The sequence below is a fragment of the Pleurodeles waltl genome, chromosome 12 (assembly GCF_031143425.1).
Source record: "Pleurodeles waltl isolate 20211129_DDA chromosome 12, aPleWal1.hap1.20221129, whole genome shotgun sequence".
Taxonomy (NCBI): domain Eukaryota; kingdom Metazoa; phylum Chordata; class Amphibia; order Caudata; family Salamandridae; genus Pleurodeles; species Pleurodeles waltl.
The window spans coordinates 23,605,547-23,621,336 of NC_090451.1; the positions used below are offsets into that span (position 1 = coordinate 23,605,547).

General features: G+C 42.2%; 1 protein-coding gene across 2 annotated transcripts in view; it reads left to right on the forward strand.

The window, feature by feature from the left end:
* The window catches only part of R3HDM4 (R3H domain containing 4), a 240,082-nt gene that overhangs the window by 109,963 nt on the left and 114,329 nt on the right, over nt 1-15,790 (forward strand). For both annotated transcript variants that reach the window (XM_069217441.1, XM_069217440.1), the window contains one exon: nt 7,787-7,910. In XM_069217441.1, the coding sequence (XP_069073542.1) occupies nt 7,787-7,910 (124 nt within the window). The remainder of the gene's footprint in view (nt 1-7,786; nt 7,911-15,790) is intronic.

Sequence of the window (15,790 nt, forward strand, 5' to 3'; positions counted from 1 at the left end):
CAGAAAAGGGTCGACACCGAGACAGCGGCACCGAAGCTGCTCGGCACAGGGATAGCGGCACCGAAGATGGTCGACGCCAAGAAGGTACGACACCGAAAAAGAGGAAAATCTCTTCGGAGCCGAAAACAACAAAAGACACGGTTTCGGTGCCAAAACGCCCAGCAACCGAACCAAAAGCCAGTTCCTACTCAGAGGAACAATCACTGTCCTCCCAACTTCAAAAACACAGGTTTGAGGAGGAATTACAAACAACAGATGTAGATCACACGCAAAAGCGGATCTTTATACAAAGTGGTACAGGGAAGATCAGCACCCTTCCCCCAATCAGAAGAAAAGGGAAACTAGATTTCCAACAACAAGAAAAAACACCACAAGCAAAAGTGGTGAAGAAGGTAACTCCACCACCCTCTCCACCACCGGCAACTCCTATATCACCGGCACAGACTCCGTCACAATCACCAGCTCATACCACCATGAGCCAAGATGACCAGGACGCATGGGATCTCTATGACGCCCCAGTATCGGACAATAGCCCTGAGTCGTACCCCACTAAGCCCTCCCCACCCGAGGACAGCACAGCGTATGCTCAGGTGGTAGCTAGGGCAGCAGAGTTTCATAACGTATCGCTACATTCAGAGCCTATCGAGGATGACTTCCTTTTTAACACCCTGTCCTCCACCTATAGCAATTATCAAAGCCTTCCTATGCTCCCTGGCATGCTAAGGCACGCTAAGCAAATCTTTAAGGAGCCAGTTAAAAGCAGAGCAATAACCCCAAGGGTGGAGAAGAAATACAAGGCACCACCCACAGACCCTGCTTTTATTACATCACAACTGACACCAGATTCAGTTGTCGTAGGAGCAGCTCGTAAAAGAGCCAACTCGCACACATCAGGCGACGCACCACCTCCAGACAAGGAGAGCCGAAAGTTTGATGCAGCCGGGAAAAGGGTTGCAGTACAAGCTGCAAATCAGTGGCGCATCGCCAACTCGCAGGCACTCCTAGCGCGATATGACAGAGCCCATTGGGACGCGATGCAGCATCTCATCGAGCACCTCCCCAAAGAATTCCAAAAACGGGCAAAACAAGTGGTTGAAGAGGGACAAAACATATCCAACAACCAAATCCGTTCTTCTATGAATGCAGCAGATACAGCTGCAAGAACTATAAATACTGCTGTAACGATAAGGAGGCACGCATGGCTGCGCACATCCGGCTTCAAACCTGAGATACAACAGGCAGTGCTCAATATGCCGTTCAATGAACAACAATTGTTTGGACCAGAAGTGGACACTGCAATCAAAAAATTAAAGAAAGACACTGACACAGCTAAAGCCATGGGCGCACTCTATTCCCGGCAGGGCAGAGGCACATTTGGCACATTTCGCAAAACTACTTTCAGAGGAGGGTTTCGAGGTCAAGCCACACAAGCCAGCACCTCACAAACACCGTCGTCTACCTACCAGGGACAGTATCAAAGGGGAGGCTTTCGGGGCCAATACAGAGGGGGCCAATTCCCAAGAAACCGGGGAAAATTTCAAGGGCCCAAAACCCCTCAAAACAAGCAGTGACTCACAAGTCACTCAACCCCTTCACACAACATCAGTGGGGGGAAGACTAAGCCAGTTCTACAAATCTTGGGAGGAGATAACAACAGACACTTGGGTCTTAGCAATTATCCAACATGGTTATTGCATAGAATTTCTCCAACTCCCTCCAAACGTCCCACCGAAAAAACGCAAGATGTCCAAACAGCATTTAGACCTTCTAGGACTAGAAGTTCAAGCATTACTGCAAAAAGACGCAATAGAATTAGTACCAAAAACACAAAAGAACACAGGAGTTTACTCACTACTTTCTAATACCGAAAAAAGACAAAAGTCTGAGACCAATATTGGATCTCAGAACACTAAACACCTACATCAAATCAGACCACTTTCACATGGTCACGTTACAAGACTTAATACCGCTACTGAAACAGCAGGACTACATGACAACGTTAGATCTAAAAGACGCGTATTTCCATATACCGATACATCCCTCGCACAGGAAATACCTAAGGTTCGTATTCAAAGGAATACATTACCAATTCAAAGTGTTACCGTTCGGAATAACGACAGCACCAAGAGTCTTTACAAAATGTCTAGCAGTAGTATCTGCACATATCAGGAGGCAGCAAATACACGTGTTCCCGTACCTAGACGATTGGTTAATCAAAACCAACTCGCTAACAAAGTGTTTACACCACACAGATTGTTATACAAACCCTTTTCAAACTGGGTTTCTCCATCAACTATGCAAAGTCACACCTTTTGCCGTGTCAAACACAGCAATACTTAGGAGCGACAATGAACACAACAAAAGGGATAGCCACTCCAAGTCCACAAAGGGTTCAAAATTTTCACAAGGTGATACAAGCTATGTATCCAACACAAAAGATACACGCAAAGATAGTCTTAAAACTCCTAGGCATGATGTCCTCATGCATAGCCATTGTCCCAAACGCAAGATTGCACATGCGGCCCTTACAACAGTGCCTAGCATCACAATGGTCACATGCACAGGGTCACCTTCTATATCTGGTGTTGATAGACCGCCAAACATACATCTCGCTTCTATGGTGGAACAGTATAAATTTAAACAAAGGGCGGCCTTTCCAAGACCCAGTGCCACAATACGTGATAACAACAGATGCTTCCATGACCGGGTGGGGAGCACACCTCAATCAACACAGCATCCAAGGCCAATGGGACGTACATCAAAGAAAGTTTCATATAAATCACCTAGAATTGTTAGCAGTATTTCTAGCGTTGAAAGCATTCCAACCAATGATAACCCACAAATACATTCTTGTCAAAACAGACAACATGACGACAATGTATTATTTAAACAAACAGGGGGGAACACACTCGACACAGTTGTGTCTCCTCACACAAAAAATATGGCATTGGGCAATTCACAACCACATTCGCCTAATAGCACAGTTTATTCCAGGGATCCAGAACCAGCTAGCAGACAATCTCTCTCGGGATCACCAACAGGTCCACGAATGGGAAATTCACCCCCAAATCCTGAACACTTACTTCCAAATTTGGGGAACACCTCAAATAGATCTATTTGCAACAAAAGAAAATGCAAAATGCCAAAACTTCGCATCCAGGTACCCACACCGGAAATCTCAGGGCAATGCTCTATGGATGAATTGGTCAGGGATATTTGCGTACGCTTTTCCCCCTCTCCCTCTCCTTCCATATCTAGTAAACAGATTGAGTCAAAACAAACTCAAACTCATACTAATAGCACCAACATGGGCAAGACAACCTTGGTATACCACACTACTAGACCTGTCAGTAGTACCTCATGTCAAACTACCCAACAGGCCAGATCTGTTAACACAACACAAACAACAGATCAGGCATCCAAACCCAGCATCGCTGAATCTAGCAATTTGGCTCCTGAAATCCTAGAATTTGGACACTTGAACCTCACACAAGAATGTATGGAGGTCATAAAACAAGCTAGAAGGCCATCCACTAGACACTGCTATGCAAGTAAATGGAAAAGATTTGTTTGTTACTGCCATAATAATCAAGTCCAACCATTGCATGCATCTCCAAAAGATGTAGTAGGATATTTACTACATCTACAAAAATCAAATCTAGCTTTCAATTCCATAAAAATACATCTCGCAGCAATATCTGCTTACCTGCAGATTACTCATTCAACTTCCCTATTTAGAATACCGGTCATTAAAGCGTTTATGGAGGGCCTAAAGAGAATAATACCACCAAGGACACCACCTGTTCCTTCATGGAACCTCAACATTGTCTTGACAAGGCTCATGGGTCCACCTTTCGAACCCATGCATTCTTGTGAAATGCAATACTTGACGTGGAAAGTTGCATTTCTCATTGCCATTACATCTCTAAGAAGAGTAAGTGAAATTCAGGCATTTACTATACAAGAACCATTTATTCAAATACACAAAAATAAGGTAGTTCTAAGAACCAACCCAAAATTCTTACCAAAGGTCATCTCACCGTTCCACTTAAATCAAACAGTAGAATTGCCAGTGTTCTTTCCACAGCCAGACTCAATAGCTGAAAGAGCACTACATACATTAGACATCAAAAGAGCACTAATGTACTACATTGACAGAACAAAACTAATTAGAAAAACAAAACAACTATTTATTGCATTTCAAAAACCTCATACAGGAAATCCAATATCAAAACAAGGTATAGCTAGATGGATAGTAAAGTGCATCCAAACCTGCTATCTTAAAGCAAAGAGACAGCTGCCTATTACACCAAAGGCACACTTAACCAGAAAGAAAGGTGCTACCATGACCTTTCTAGGAAATATTCCAATGAACGAAATATGTAAAGCAGCATCATGGTCTACGCCTCACACATTTACTAAGCACTACTGTGTAGACGTGTTATCTGCACAACAAGCCACAGTAGGTCAAGCTGTACTAAGAACTTTATTTCAAACTACTTCCACTCCTACAGGCTGAACCACCGCTTTTGGGGAGATAACTGCTTACTAGTCTATGCACAGCATGTGTATCTGCAGCTACACATGCCACAGAACGGAAAATGTCACTTACCCAGTGTACATCTGTTCGTGGCATTAGTCGCTGCAGATTCTCATGCGCCCACCCGCCTCCCCGGGAGCCTGTAGCCGTTTGGAAGTAATCTTCAACATTTGTACATTTGTAAATATATTACTTTAACCTTCATTTTGTACATACTTACGCATTCCATTGCATGGGCACTATTACTAACATACACAACTCCTACCTCACCCTCTGCGGGGAAAACAATCTAACATGGAGTCGACGCCCATGCGCAATGGAACCAAAGTAGGAGGAGTCCCTCGGTCTCGTGACTCGAAGACTTCTTCGAAGAAAAACAACTTGTAACACTCCGACCCAACACCAGACGGCGGACTATGCACAGCATGTGAATCTGCAGCGACTAATGCCACGAACAGATGTACACTGGGTAAGTGACATTTTCCATCTAAAGCATACCTTTTCTTCCATTCTTCTTTCAGTTTTACAACACCTTGATCATGAATTAATGCAATTTAAACATCGCCCCAATCATTCTCATGACGTTCCAGTATGTCAGCAGGCACACGCAATGGAAAATCTGCTAAGACATTCTTTTTTGCAGATGCATACGACTTTCTTATGAAATCCTGAAGTCTCATTGACATCCTAGCTATTCTGGAAGATGCATTGAACAAACATTCACTAGTCAACAGTTATACTTGAGGTTTATGGTTGGAGGGTAGTGTGCATTGTCTTCCCCATACAAATGATCTGAAATGGTTCAGAGCCCAAACACAAGCAAGAGTTTTTCAATTACAGGAAATCTCTTCTGCAGGAGACAATGCATGAGAAGCATAAGCAATTATGTTATCTTTTCCTTCAGAATTTATCAGTGAGAGCCCACTTCCATCCCCTTACTACTAACATCTACTGTAACAACGTTATCTAACTCATGGTCAAAACATTTAAGTATGGGAGCCTCCATGATAGTTTTTTTATGTCTCTAAATTCCTTCCTGCAATCTGCTGTCCATTCATACTTTACTTTTCAATAACTGTCTATTAAACACTCTTGAAAAAACCCTTGACAAATTTTGTGTAAAACTCAACCACACCAAATAAATGACCTTACTTCATCCTTGTAATTTGGGTTTGGAGCATTTTGGAAAGCTTCTACCTATGATGCTTTGGTGGAAACACTTTCTGTACATAAGTTACAGACTGTCCCTCAAACTTGCATTTCAAATGTCCAGCAGTCAACCTATTCCCTTCCACAATATGTAGCACCTCTATTAAACTTTTGCATTGTTCTTGCCTGCCTTTGCCAAAAAACAAAATGTCATCCTGGAAACATTTGACATTTGTGTGTTTCCCAAGCAATTGGTGCGTGAGTCTTTGAAAAATGTCAGCAGCTGATGCCAAACCCAAATGGCATTCCTTTGCATTTGAAACACCCTACCAGGATGAAAAAACTGTGTAGGATTTACTATCTTTACTCATTTTGAAGATAAGGTGACGAACGATCGATAGTGGTTCACCTTGCATTTGTTTACTAAGGATAACATTTGTGAAATTTTAGGCAATGGAAATTTGTGTTCAACATTATTGTTCAAATGGCAAAGGTCTGTGCCCAACCTGATCTTTCCATTACTGCGTCTTACTAACACTACCGGAGAAATCAACTCAGAGGATTCAGTAGGTTCCATGATGCCTGCATTGATATGTTTTTCTAATTCCTTTTCAACTTTCTCCCGGAGTATGATAGGTATGTTCCTTACTTTGTGTGTTTTGGGGCACTCATCCTTTTTAAGAATAATGCCATACTCAAAGTTGTTAAGTTTTCCTGCCTTAGCACTAAACACTTTAGGGAATTTCTTCAATATTTCTGCACCAATTATCGCACTTTCATCCAATATCATGACTGGTTCTGGGTTATTAGGATTTAAAACATTACCTAGCTCCCCTTGATCCTTCCATCCTAGCACTGAGGAGCCCTTGTCTGAGATGTACAATTTCCCACAGAATTCTTTATTCTTAAATTAGAATAGCAAGGGTCTATATCCTACTATATCTCCTTTCTTCAGAAAATCCCTCTGGATTAGTTTTGGTTTTCAACAATGTATTCCCTAGTAGTTTAACACATTTATTCCTCCATATACTTTCATTTACAATGCTGTATGAAGACCCAGAATCTGCATATATTTGTACCTCCACACCCCCAGTAGTTATTAGACACACAGGTTTCTTTCTGTGACAACCAACCTTGTCATTCACATTTAGGATAAATAATAATTTGGATTCAAAATTCTGTGCCTCTCTATCAGGCTCATGCACAATAAGTTTCTTAACTATGCTTTCCTCATTCACACACTTCATCCTGAAACCTTTCTTCTGCTTGCAAACTTTTCCAAAATGACCTAACCCTCCACAGTTTGAGCATTTCTGTTTGATAGCAGGGCAAAACTTACTGGATGCTAAATGTGATCCACTATTGCAACGATAACGCCTAAGGTTCTCTTTTTATTATTATTAATTGATTCTTGTACCATCTTTCTTAGATTTATTTAACTTCTTTTCTTTAATTTTAGTTATAACCTCTTCTGGTGTATCTTTAAATTCTGTCTTCAAAGCTTTAGCACTGCGGCTCAACAATCCTGCTTTCCTTACTATAAGTAAAACGTCCTTAAGGTCAGCATCTCCATTAATCCATAACCTTTCTTGCATAGCAGGCCTCCTACTACGCATAACTACCTGGTATCTTATAAGCTGCCCCTGTAAATGGTCACATTTGCAGTTATCTGCAAGCAGCATGCCTGCTTCCAAAATAAACCAGGTATTTGAGAGTGTGCCTTATGCATGAAGTTTCCACCAGTGAATGGATTGGTTTGTTCGTGTTACTGATGCGTGTGTCCAATGTGAGATAGAAGTCATTCACTTCAAGAGACTCGCACAGTTTCTCCTACAGCATACATTGAGGGTTGTCTGTATTCTAGCTAAGAATGATCTATGATCCAGAGCATGCAGAGCTTGGGCTCAGGCTATAGCAATGGACATATGGCAGAAACACCTGTCATGAACTCATTTGTTTTCAATGTAACATTATTGTTTGGTGTTTCCTAACACTGGTAATGGTCGTGTGTCTTCAAGGCAGACATGTAACGGGACTAATTACATAAAGGGCTTGTAATGTATGATTTAGTAAAATCTTTTATCCCTATTCTGCTAGATCTGGAATGATTTCATGAACCGTTCAGGTGAAGAGCAGGAGAGAGTAATTCGGTTTCTGGAGGAGGAGACACGAAGAAAGCCACATGGAAACCTGACCACCAAGCTAGAGGACAAAAGGAAAGGTTTGTGTACTTCCCAGAGGGTGTACGAAGAGTGACGATAAGCACAGCTGATTAATCGGCCAGAAAAATTGGTAGTTTATTATCTGATTTGTTTTAAAATGGAATACATTTTTTCAGTTTTCAGACCTCCAATATATAGGTGTTGAAACTCTTAGTTTCCTGCCCCCCTGCTTCATGGGTCAGACTGCCCAGATTGGCCGAGTGGTCATATTCCAAAGACTCGTAGTATAGGTGTCAGGAAAGTGGATTTAAAGCAGCTTAATGTTTCCCGTCACAAAATATGTTTTGAATTTTATGAAATAAAACCTTTTTTTTTTTTTTTACTTCATCGAATCCACTTTTTCACTTTTCTTTTTCTCTAGTGAAAAGAGAGATTACTCCAGTAATGGAACCTTACATAGATTTACATGCTTGAATCGTTCCCCTTCGTCGAGATGGGAGTCCCCCCCCGGTACATAAAAAAAAAAACTAGTGTCAAAATTGACAAAAACATAGAGGCCATAGGCCTTTTAGTTAAGTACTGTATCATAGTCATTATTTTTTTAAAAAGGACTATACAGTCAACCAGTCGGGAGAAACCACCCTTTAAAACCTTCTTGAGAGAAACTTGAGTCCCTCTGCTTTTCTACCGCACATCGTGCTAGAGAGTCTCCACTGAAATCTGCTCAGTTATTTCCTGTCCGAACTCTTCAGAAGGATTTCTATTGATTGTCTGCAACAGCATCTCAAAGATTGACCCTTGACATGAGGTATTCTGTGTTTTTTGGTGTCCAAACTGACAAGTTAATGTCACACACCCAAAAAAGGTCCCTTAAGACCATGTAGAACTTGCAGAAAAAAGAGGCTCCACATAGATGAACCTCACCAGGATTGTATATACCGCCTCTATCCTGCCCATAAAACCAAGGACTGCAATTTATGTCACACGTTTTCAACTAAGACTCTTAAGGACGTTGAAGAACGATGACCCGTATGGCTCCAGAAACTAAAAACCAGAGACAATCTCGTCTCTGATGATGAGGATGATACATTATTCTTATCCTTTCAGAAGACTCCTCTTAAAAGACCTAAAAATTAGTTGACAGCTCATTATTTTAATGAACCACCTAAAAAGGCATCCAAGAAGTCTTCTCAGCTTCCCACAAACACCACAGCTCATCCAAGTCCCCTCATGAGAGTGGCCTCCCTTCAAGACATAAGGAGAAGACTGCTTCAGGCTCATCAAAAAGACCTCAAAAGTCGACCTCTGAGCCTCCAACACCTCCACCTCAAGTGAAACACACTTTTAAAAATCATTTGTGCTCCTCCAACGGATGGCTTGTCCACATCGCCATCAATGAGAAAATCATCGATGACGAGGGTCGTTACAGCATAATTGATGGCTTCTATAGCTAACACTATTTCAATGGCGGCATCTTCATCGTCGACCAGGTGTATACCTATTTCATCAGCTGTGAGGTTTACTTCCTCGTTGACGAAACACACCCTTCGACGATAACACTGCTGTATACTATGACTCTGTCATCGATGACCACACCTTCTACATCACCTCTGTCAACAGTGAATGGCCCATCAGCAGCATTTACCCTTTCCATGACACCATCGTCAACGAAGAAACTAAAACCTTCTTTTCTCAAGTTTACATTGTCGACAACTGTGACCACGGTCAAACCTGTGATAAAATGTAAAAGTGAAAAATTAATCACACCGGCCCATACACCACTGAGTAAAGTGCATCTACTACTTCCACCCACCTCCTTGATGAAGACTCTGCCTTTTTAATGCTACATGTAGCCTTTCAGAACTTAATGTTAAAAGCCAGGAATTTTCTGATGAGGAGGGAAGGCTTTGATCAAGACTTGTACACCAGAAGAACACTTTCAACAACCCCAGCAGTACCACAAAGACATGGTATGCAGTCCATCAACATTAGTTGCAGACATACAACTAATGCTGTCAGATTACAGAAAAAGATTTCCTGTACCCTCAGGTCCTGCTCAACACAGCCCCCCTCCTGCACTTTAAATACTGCTTCAACCTTCTACTCCGGGACCAACACAGCAGTTGCCTTGCGCCCCAGAGTTACCACATTCTTCATAGGTGACCCCAAATCACCTGAGGTAGAGAGAGAAGAGAGAAGTTGAGCTTCAGGACTACCATAATGAATGGGATGATTACGTATTACCAAGACCCTTATCACTGTCACCAACACCTTTTGACTCTTCTGGAGGATATTGGAGGTTTTCCACAACATCTTGGAAAGAGCAGCTTTTCAATTCAGACTTCCTATCCTCGCGAAACAAAATGACTGTTCCCTTTAGGATTTCAAGTAACATTTCTGAAAAAGTGCCAGAGCCATGCCCATTATTGATTACATTTGGGAAGAGGGCCTAAAACTGATGTGCAATCCAGCCTCAGTTACAGCATTGTTGCCACAGCTCGATTTAATAAAATAAAAAATAATAATAAATAAATGAAAAAAAGCCCAAGAGGACACACCAGATTGCCCGACGGGTCACCCAAACCAGATTCTGTTATGTCTCAGACAGCGCAAAGAAGATTCAGGAATCCTTCCACACCACTATTAGCACACCTTAACAACATAGGGAAGTGTTTTTCAGCTATGGCAGTGCTCCCAGTGAGAGCTGCAAATTCCCTGGATCTACTTGACAGATATGATCAGCAGCTATGGTCTGATATTACTCCCTATCTAGACAAGCTTCCAGGCAGTATTAAAGAAGAAGCTAAGAAATTTTAAATGGAGGGAGAACGCACATCTTCAGAGGTGATCGATTGTGCGATAAACATACTACAGGATTCAGGCAGCTGGCTGAAGCAGCAGTTTTATGCCATCAAGGCTGGCTTAAAACTACTTAATTCAGACCCAAGGTTCAGACCAGAATATTGAATCTACCCTATGACTGACGGACTTTCTTTGGAAAACATGTTGACAATGCTCTCCAAACAATAAAAACAGATACAGACACGGCCAAGTTGTTGGCGTTCTTGCAATACAGAAAGTTGCCCTTTCGTGGAGTCCGAGGAGGAGGACAGCCATCTTTTAGGGGGGGATACCAGCAGTACTGTTATCACACACATTCCTCTTCTAACCAACAATTTTGGACCCAGTATTAACAACAACAACCACTATCAGCGGCCTATGTCAGACCTCCGAAGCAGTGGAGACCAATTTTGGGTTTAGGAAACCTCAACAGATATCTCAAAAAACACTCTTTATGAATGGTCCTATTGCAAGATGTAGTGAAGCTTCTCAACAGAGGAGACTGTCATCACTAGACCTTCATGATGCATATTTTTTTTATTCCCTTCCATCCAAAACACAGGAGGTTTCTCAGGTTCACAGTAGCCGGCGGCCACTATCTGTTTCCAGTATTACCCTTTGGTCTGAAGTCAGCTCCTCAAATTTTTATGAAATGCCTATCCATTGGTGGCCTTCTTCAGACAGCAACAGCACCAAGTCTTCCCCTACCTCGATGACTAGTTAGTCAAGGCTCCTTCCAGCCAGTCTGCAAGGGTGACCACCATGGTTGTTCAGTGAGTTAGGCCTCCTGCTCAGTCTGACAAAATCATCTCTCCAACCGTCGCAGCAGATAACATTTTTAGGAGCCGTGCTGGAAACAAACTTAAGCAGGGCATATCCCACAAACAAGAGGCTGATTAAATTGGCTAAGTTAACACAAAAAATGTAATTTTCAGTTTGCGTTTACAAATCTCTTCTGGGCATTCATCTAGTAGCACACTGCCAGCTATATGTGCATCCACTTCAGGAAGCGTTGGACACTCAGTGGGTGGAAGCTACAGGAAGCTTTGAAGACATCATCCAAGTCACTCCACCAGTAGTTTGCTTTCCTGGTGGACACAACCTGTAAACTTGTCAATTGGCCTACCATTCTTGACTCGACCCTCACCTCTGGTAATTACAACGGACGCTTTCTTGAACAGGTGGGGAGCTTTCCTTCGAGTGGAAAATGGCCACCTTCACACCAGGGCCTTAACATAAACGTACTTGAGTTAAGGGTAGTGCATCTTGCTCTTCAAGCATTCATTCCCAGGATTCGATAGTCCTCATTACTCATAAGAACAGACAACACAATGACGATGCACTTATCAGACACCTTGAACAGACTCAAAACATCTTGTCACGAGCGGGGTCTAGACCAGCACACACTGGATCAAATCTTCCTTCAAATCTTCCTTCAGTGAGGCAGACCAAATCTCAACCTCTTTGCGACCCCTCACAAAATAAAATGCCATTTCTTTGCAAGTTGGCAAACCACATCTGGGATTGTGGGGGGAATACATTTTTAATTGCATGGTCCAGCATATTTGCCTATGCCTTTCCTCCAATTCCTCTTCTTCCAATAGTCATCAGGAAGGTGAAGGCCAGGCCCTGCAAGATGATACCCATAGCCCCAGCATGGCTGTGCCAGCACTGGTTCACTGAACTTCTCGTTCTTGCAACACAGCAGCACATTCCACTCAGACCGATCCCGTTGCTATTGATGATGAGCCAGGGACAAGTTCAACATCCAGACCTCAAGACTCTTCAGTTAGTGGCCTGGCTCCTGAGTTCCACTAATTCGTACACCTGAACATTCCCTCATACTGTAGGGAGATACTAGCCAGAGCAAGGGCAGACCGTACTAACAGAACATACTGTTTAAAATGGAAAATGTTTTGCATATGGTGTCAGACAGCAAAAATTAATCCCATCTCTTCGTCACTTGAACAGATTTTAGCTTATCTATTACACCTTGCTCAGTCAGGCTTATCTCATTCCTTTATTAAAGTACATCTTGTAGGAAAGTGCCCCTTTTGGCATGGTCCCGCCCCCCCACCCCTTGACCCCCAAACACACCCACACACTTTTTGACTGATATCTGATTCTAACTTGATTGAGTGCATGCTGGGATCCTGCAAACCAGGCCCCAGCACCTGTTTCTTACCTAAACCGTACCATTGCTCCCTCTTTTTTCTAAGTAAGAACCCACAAAACTATACATGGAACAGGACCGCTTTTTATCAGAAACAAAATAACCAAATACATCCAACAAAGAAACCTCCACCCAAGATTGGCACCCTGCCTTAGAACACCACCATACAAGAAAAAGACTATAGTTGGTACATCCTTCTCCGTTCAAGCAGCCAAACTATGGAATTCATTAACCCCAACTATAAGAGCCACAGATAACTTTCTTGTCTTCAGAAAACTAGTCAAGATTTGGCTCTTTCCTTCATAACCACCATATTCAAACAACTATGGACTGCATATGCCTATGTTGCTAAATATTTTTTCTGATTATGTGTCTATTTGTAGTTATGTATAGTTCTTTAGAAAATATGTATTACTACTATGTCATAACGTGAAAATACACACACACACTCTTTAAACCTGTTTGACTAAGTATATTTAACCATGGTTCTAATTATGGATTGTATGTACAGATATGTGTGTGTATTCGTTTGTGTGTGTATATATATATATATATATATATATATATATGTGTGTGTGTATGTTCTGTGCTTGGCATGGGTCATTGGGTTGGATGGATGGATGGATGGGTGGGTTGACCGCAGGACAGGCCCCGTTAATCCATCCACCACCACGCACATCCTTCGGCCATGCACAGTGCAAGGTTGGGTGGTTATAGGAGGTTTGCTACAGGGCCTGGACGCAGGCAAGGCCCTGCGGCCAGCCTCCATAGCACACAGCTGAAGGTTGGCGTGGCAGTGGCTGGATTAGCATATAGTAATGAAAATTACTTTGTAAAAAAAAAAACATAGAAATTCACTGAAGAAAACCAGAGGTTACAGGGATGCTAAAGTTAGGCTCACATTTTAACCGTACAAAACCATAGAACTTAATCTGTTAGTTATCTCAGTTAACTATAACTCGTGCCCTAAGGTAACTATAAATCGCTCCCTCACCATATGCTGCTAATTACCCCACAAATTACGGCACTCAGCACATCTTTGGTAACATTATTGATAATATCAATGTAATAATTGCAGTAATATTTTTGATGAAAAAACTGTATGGCGGGGGCACGACTTCTTCTATAGAGTACACACCAGTCCTAGACTTATGACTCCTAAACAGGTACATCCTCAAAGAAAAATTGAGGATGCTGGCTCTTTACCAGATCTACCCACAATTTCATAAGGGGGACTAGATGTGCTCCGTAGATCTTCAGGATGCATACTTCCACATTCCGATCTCCAGAAAACATCAGATGTTTCTCTGTTTCATGGTGGCATCCAGACACTACCAGTACAAGGTGTTGCCCTTTGGGCTCAGATCTGCTCCCCAGACATTCTCAAAGTGTATGGCAGCAGTCGCTGCACACCTAAGGAAGCAGAGAGTATTTGTCTACCCATACCTGGATGACTGGCTGATCTAGAGCCACTTCCTGGCACTAATGCAGCACCACTGTCAGATCTGCATGAGATTCTGCAAAGCCTTGGATTGCAAATACCTTTCAATAAATCCACAAAAGTACAGACTCAGCAGCTGCACCATTAAGGGCAACTCTGAAAACAAACCTCGCAAGAGTGTATCCTTTGGAGGAGAGGTTCTCCTCACTCATCATGAAATGTCGCAACCTCCTCCAGTTTCTTCACCTGAAGGCCAGCCAAGTAGTCGTTACTGGGGTTCATGGTGGATGCAATGACGAAAACGTCTAGAAGTACTCTTCCATCAGGACTTACCCACACAGAGTATTGTCACAGATGATTCCCTTCGGGGTTGGGGGACTCACATGGGCCCTCTCCAGGTTCAAGGCTTGTGGTTGGACAAGGAGAAGCTATATCTCACAAACTGCTAGAGCTTAGAGGCGTTAATCCAGCACTGAAGTCTTTTTATACATCCATAAAGACAGATGCTCTCCTTATAGAAACCGATAGCATGACCACAATGCATTACTTGAACAAACAAGGAGGAACTCACTCTTGGGCACTCGCTCGAAGCACAGACCATCTGAAAGTGGCTACTAGCCAGACATCTATCAATCTCTGCCATTCATCTTCCAGGAGAAGCGAACAGGCAGGCAGATTGCTTAAGTCGCAATTTCACAGAGGCGCACAACTGGATTCTAATCAAAGAAACCGTTCAAGATATTTTTCAGGAATGGGGACAGCCTCAGATGGACCTCTTTGCGATCCAGGTTATACCAACCAAAGACAAAAGGGAATGACTGGTCCAGAACATTTCTATATGCTTGTATGCATGTTCACTATATCACCTTAAAGTACTGGCCTCTCACCTCTGAAGCATGATGGGATACAGGAGGTCCTGAAGGCCTTAAAGGCACAGTGCTAGTATTTCATTTTTATTGTTTTTAATGCAGCCTATTGGCTAATAATGCCTTGAATGTCTTTCCTTCATTCCAGTGTTTTTTTAACTTCTCTTCCAGGGGATCCTCATCAATAGTCATAAACATTGAATATTCCCGCTCTTGTGCGGGGACCCCGGAGCATACATAAAATACACACATGTAAAAGTATGAAATATGCATGAAAAAAAAATATATATATAAAGAATTTTTAGTAGACAATTTTCATACCAAACTCATGTATACGTGTGTACAACAGCAATGCAGACTATATTTATAAACAGGCTAAAATGCTTTATTTCTATCGAGTTTTCTTTTTTTTTTTTTTTTTCAAAACAGTCCCTTTCAAAATTACAAGAAGATAAAAACTTTCCAAAGCCCCATAGCTGGGCCCAGGGAAAGAAGCAGTAGCAACATCAGTGAAAAAAGAGAAAAAACTACATTGAAAACAATGGAGCATTATTAGCCAATACGCTGCATGCAGGTTAACACAGCAGAACCATAAAATTCTGGCGGCATGCCTTTAAG